The sequence below is a fragment of the Silene latifolia genome, chromosome 3 (genome assembly GCF_048544455.1).
Source record: "Silene latifolia isolate original U9 population chromosome 3, ASM4854445v1, whole genome shotgun sequence".
NCBI lineage: Eukaryota > Viridiplantae > Streptophyta > Magnoliopsida > Caryophyllales > Caryophyllaceae > Silene > Silene latifolia.
This window is the reverse complement of record NC_133528.1, coordinates 40,990,188-40,995,214: the sequence shown is the minus strand read 5'-3', so window position 1 is coordinate 40,995,214 and position 5,027 is coordinate 40,990,188. Positions and strand designations below refer to the sequence as shown.

Here is a 5,027-nt window from a genome sequence, read left to right as displayed (position 1 = left end):
CAGATGATGTTGCGTTTAATAAAAGATATCACCTGGGCCTCGGTAACCTGGGAAAATGATTCTGCCTCTATCCATTTGGAGAAGTAGTCCGTCATGGCAAGCATGTAGACCTTGTTTCCTGGTGCCTTGGGCAGCGGTCCCACTATGTCCATTCCCCATTTCATAAAGGGCCAGGGAGAAATAACCGGGTGCAGAGGCTCTGCAGGCTGGTGGCTGACTGGTGCATGCCTTTGGCAGGCGTCACACTTTTTCGCGTATTCCATAGCATCCTTGCGCATCGTGGGCCAGAAGTACCCCAGCCTGAGGGCCTTATTGGACAGGCTCCTGCCCCCTGCATGGTTTCCACATTCACCACTGTGGATAGCATATAAAACAGCCTGGGCTTCATCCTTATCCAGGCACCTCAGGTAGGGTCCTGCGTGGGATTTTCTGAACAAGACACCATCAATCAGCACAAATCTGGAAGCTCGCATTTTAAAGCCTCTTACCTCTTTCTTGTCTGCTGGAAGTGTGTCGTTCTGCAACCAATATTGATAAGGCTCTCTCCAATCTACTGTCTCTTCTTGGCTGGTGGTGTTTGCTAACACCCCTTTTTCCTGTGATTGTGGTGAGCCAGCTGTGCCTTCGTTGTCTTGTTCTACTTTTGATATTGCAGGTTCTAGTACGTGGACGATAGGTACGGTGGAGATTGTACCTGCTTTGAATGTTGCCCCAGGCGACTAGGGCATCGACCTCCACGTTCGGTCCCCGGGTATTTGCTTAATGTTGAAGGTTTGGAACTCGAGTTTCAGCGCTGCGCTATTTCCGAGTAGGCCATCATAGTGGGGTCTCTAGCTGCATAAGAGTTATTTACATGGTTCACGATGAGTTGGGAGTCGCTGTATACCTGGAGGTGCCTGATTTTTAGGTCCAGAGCCAGCTGTAGACCCAAGATCAAGGCCTCATATTCTGCCTCGTTATTGGTAGCTTTGAATTCGCACCGAACTGCCTGGACCAGCAGGTCCCCTTGGGGTGACTTAAGGACCAGACCAACTCCTGCTTCCTTCATATTTGAGGCTCCATCTACATTCAGCTCCCACATCTGTTCTCCTTTGTCCTCCTCCAGGGTGAGAATGTCCTTTTCGGCCTGCGCCTGGAGGGAGGGGGAAAAATCGGAGACAAAATCTGCTAGAGCCTGGGACTTGATTGCGGCCCGAGGTTCGAATTTCAGATCGTAGCCACTCGGTGTATGGACCACTTGGCCATTCTGCCCGATAACTCGTTTCCTCATTATATTCTTAAGAGGGTAGTTAGTTACCACAGAGATAGTATGGGATTCAAAATAAGGTCGCAACTTATAGGAGGCTGTGACTAGTGCAAGTACAAGTTTTTCGAGTGAGGTGTACCTGGTCTCTGCAGGTAGCAGGGACTTACTGACATAGTATACTGGGTCTTTGTACGCCTTCTTGCTCTCGAACTAGCACCGCACCGACACCACCTCCGTTCGAGAGGTACGGGGACAAGGGCTCTCCGGGTTCGGTTTCGATAGGAGTGGTGGAGTGCTCGGATATCGTTTATTTCGGCCGAGTCTTTGCCTCATGCTCCTCCGTCCACTCGAACTTCCGGCTCTTCCTCGGGATGTCATAAAATAACCTGCGCATCTGTCGAGGACCTTGCTATGAACCCGTTCGGAGCAACTACCCGTCCGTCGGGCGACGCCGCACGTCCTTCGGCTTTCGAGGTGACTCTAGCCGGAGTATGGCCTTGATTTGATCGATCTTGGCTTCTATCCCCCTCGGGTGACCATATACCCCAGGAACTTCCCGCTGGAGACTCCGAAAGTGCACTTCGAGGGATTCAGCTTCATTTCATATTTCCTCAGGGTGCTGAAAGTGTCAGCCAGGTGTTCAATGTGCTGGGCTGCTTGCTTTGATTTCACCACCATGTCGTCGATGTATACCTCCATGGTGCGGCCTATTTGTTCTTTGAACATAGTGTTTACCAGCCGCTGGTAGGTGGAACCTGCATTCTTTAGACCAAAGGGCATCACGTTATAACAATAGATACCTCGCTCTGACCTGAAGGCCGTTTTCTCTTGATCATCAGGGTGCATCTTGATCTGGTTGTAGCCACTCCAAGCATCCAGGAATGTGAGCATTTCATGGCCTGCTGTGGCATCCACCATAGCGTCTATGTGCGGCAGCGGGAACGGGTCTTTAGGGCAAGCTTTATTTAGGTCCGTAAAATCGACACAAACCCTCCATTTGCCATTCTTTTTTGGAACTACCACCACATTAGATAGCCATTCCGGGTACTTTACTTCCCTGATTTTTCCAGCAGCGAGCAGGTTGTCTACCTCCTAGTTTATGACCTGGTTCCTCTCTGGGGCAATCTTCCTCCTCTTCTGCTGGATAGGCTTATAGCTTGGGTCCACACTCAGCTTGTGTGTTATGATACTTGGATATATACCTACCATGTCATTGTGGGACCAAGCAAATAAATCCATGTTAGCTCTCAATAATTGAACAAGTTCCTGACGGACTTTACCTGTGCATTCTGACCCGATGAGTATGGTTCGTTCTGGTTGCAGCTCATCCAGGCTGATCTCGTCTAGCTCTGCCTGAGGTGGCTCGACGTATTCTTCCTGGATGCTCTGGCTCTGTAATTGCTATGCTGGCGGTCTGGCTGTTGGTTTTAGGGCTATCTTGTAGCAATTCTTAGCTTCTTCCTGATCCCCACGTATTTCTTGCACTCCCCAAGGCGTTGGGAACTTCAGGCATTGGTGGTAAGTTGAAGGTACCGCCTTTATTTCGTGGATCCAGGGCCTGCCAAGAATCACATTGTAAGTAGAGGGCCCATCGATAACCAAGTATCTTACCTGCTTGTTGACTCCTTTTGCATAGGTTGGGATGACGATTTCTCCCAGAGAGTGCTTCGTTTCGCCACTAAAACCGACTAGAGGTACCTCTTTTGTTGCTAAGTCCTTCTCGCTGAACCCCATGACCTTCAGTGTTTCCAGCATAATCAGGTTGACGGAGCTTCCTGTGTCCACCAGGATCTTCCGTACCTCGCAGTTTCCTATGGGGAGGGTGATGATCAGAGCGTCGTGGTGTTGTTCTGGAGCATTTTGTGCATCTGTTTCATCAAAGGTGACTGCAGGGAGGTCCTGGCGGCTGACTCTGCAGGAAAACTCTGGCTTATCTCCTTTGGTCTGTGTGGCGTGTCTTTTGGCTGCTGAATAGGTCAGGCCGCACAATTCCGAGCCTCCTGTAATAACATTTACAATTCTAGTGCACACAGGTGAAGGAGTAGGCAGAACCTGGTTAGTGGAATGAACTTTGGTGGATCCTCCTGGCAATAGGTGGTCCAGGTTTCCTCGATCGTACTGGAATTTGACTTCCTTTCTCAAGGTGTAGCATTCGTCGGTGTCATGGCCGATGTCATCATGATATTCGCACCTTTTACTGGAGTCTCTCTTGTCGTTAGGACGCTCGTCAGTCCGCATCCTGGGCCATCTGACTCCTCGGATCTCCTTTAGGGCCTTGAGTACACCTGCAAGATTGGTTGAGAATTTATACTCACTTACTTTCGGAGGTGGCTCTGAGTTGTTCTTTCCTCCTGGGCCTTCCGATACTTTATTCACAGGTTTGCTGTAGGGTTTGGCTCTTTCATTCTGCTTCTCCACAGGTGCCTTTCTGGATGTAGAATCTGTGCCATAAGCTGCCCTCCTGGGCCCTGAGTCTTCTTCCAGCCGCATGACTGCAATCGCCTTTGTCTGCACCTCCTCGAAGGTAGTGCATGGGTATTTGGTCAAATCTTTATACAAGTCCGACTCCTGGCGGAGCCCCTGGCGGAATGCTTCTATGGCTGTGGCTATGTCGCACCGAGGGATTGCCACCTTCTCCCTGTTGAACCTGTTCAGAAAATCCCTGGTGGCCTCCTCAGGTCCCTGCACTATCCGGTACGGGTCACTGGTTTGTTTTTCTCGTCCGCGGCCGTCACGGCAAACCGTGGTGGAAGGCATTGACTAAGTCGGCGAAGGTGTTATACTTCATTTGGCGGTGACGAACCATTGCAAGGCTGCTCCGGACAGGGTGGATCCAAACCCTTTACACATACAGGCTTCCTTCAAGGATCCTGTCGCGGTGATCACCATCATCTTTTGCTTGTAGTGGTTGATATGGTCAAGCGGATCCGTGGTTCCGTCGTAAAGCGTCATGGCTGGCGGCACGCATCCTTTTGGGACACCGACAAGGGCTATGTCATCCACGAAAGGGGAATCTGCGTAGCTATCTCGTGTTATCTTCTCCAGGGGTCTCGCTACACCAGGAATCCTGTACATCAGGTCCCTTAACTCCTGGTATTGCTGTTCCAGCAAGCTTCCTGTTCCTGCAAGAGGGTTAGAGACAGGCGGAAAAGAGCCAATAGATGTACCTCCCAACCAGGCTCCTCCTGGGAATTGACTGCATGGCTGACTTGCCAAAGGTGTTGCGTGGATGATGGTTCCTGGTTGCCACTCTGGTGCTTGTTGAGGAGAGGTTCCTCCCACCCAGGTTCCTCCCGAGAAATGTCCGCTTGCTGGGTTCCTCATGCCGATGCTGGGTCCTAGATTCCATCCTGCCACCTGCTGAAGGGGCGTTCCTGCAAAAAGTTGCGAGTTAGTTCCCGGCTGACTATTAGACAGAGCACTACCTGGGGTTGGCTCCAAGCTGAATGGTCGATCAAAAGACAGGAACCCTAATCCACTGGGCTCGATGGTTCCTCTGGGTGGTACTCCTTCAAGATCCAGTCTAGTGATCAGCTCTGATGGGATCTGTCTGGGCTCTGCGCCGATCAAACCGGGACCTCGGAAGGTGGAGGCAGCGCGGGTGACGAGGTCCTAGTTACTGTTGAAATCTGGTTCCTGAGGTCCTGGTTGTCCCTCCTCAGGCTTTCGATGGCTCGGTGCTGGGTATCCATTCCTTCCAACACCACCCGCATCGGGTCTGGTGATGAGGCTCCTGACTTCTTCGGGACTCCTCCTGATGCAGTCTCCTGATGGATTCCTC

At 51.2% G+C, this 5,027-nt stretch overlaps 1 protein-coding gene across 1 annotated transcript; it reads right to left on the bottom strand.

Annotated features, from left to right (window-relative positions):
* Positions 1–2,696: 2,696 nt before the first annotated feature.
* Positions 2,697–4,003, bottom strand: LOC141648983 (uncharacterized). The gene is made up of 2 exons (XM_074457689.1): positions 2,945–4,003; positions 2,697–2,804 (listed from the first exon to the last, which is right to left on the bottom strand). The coding sequence occupies exons 1-2, from the start codon at positions 4,001–4,003 to the stop codon at positions 2,697–2,699; spliced, it is 1,167 nt and encodes a 388-aa protein (XP_074313790.1).
* Between the last annotated feature and the right edge of the window lie 1,024 nt (positions 4,004–5,027).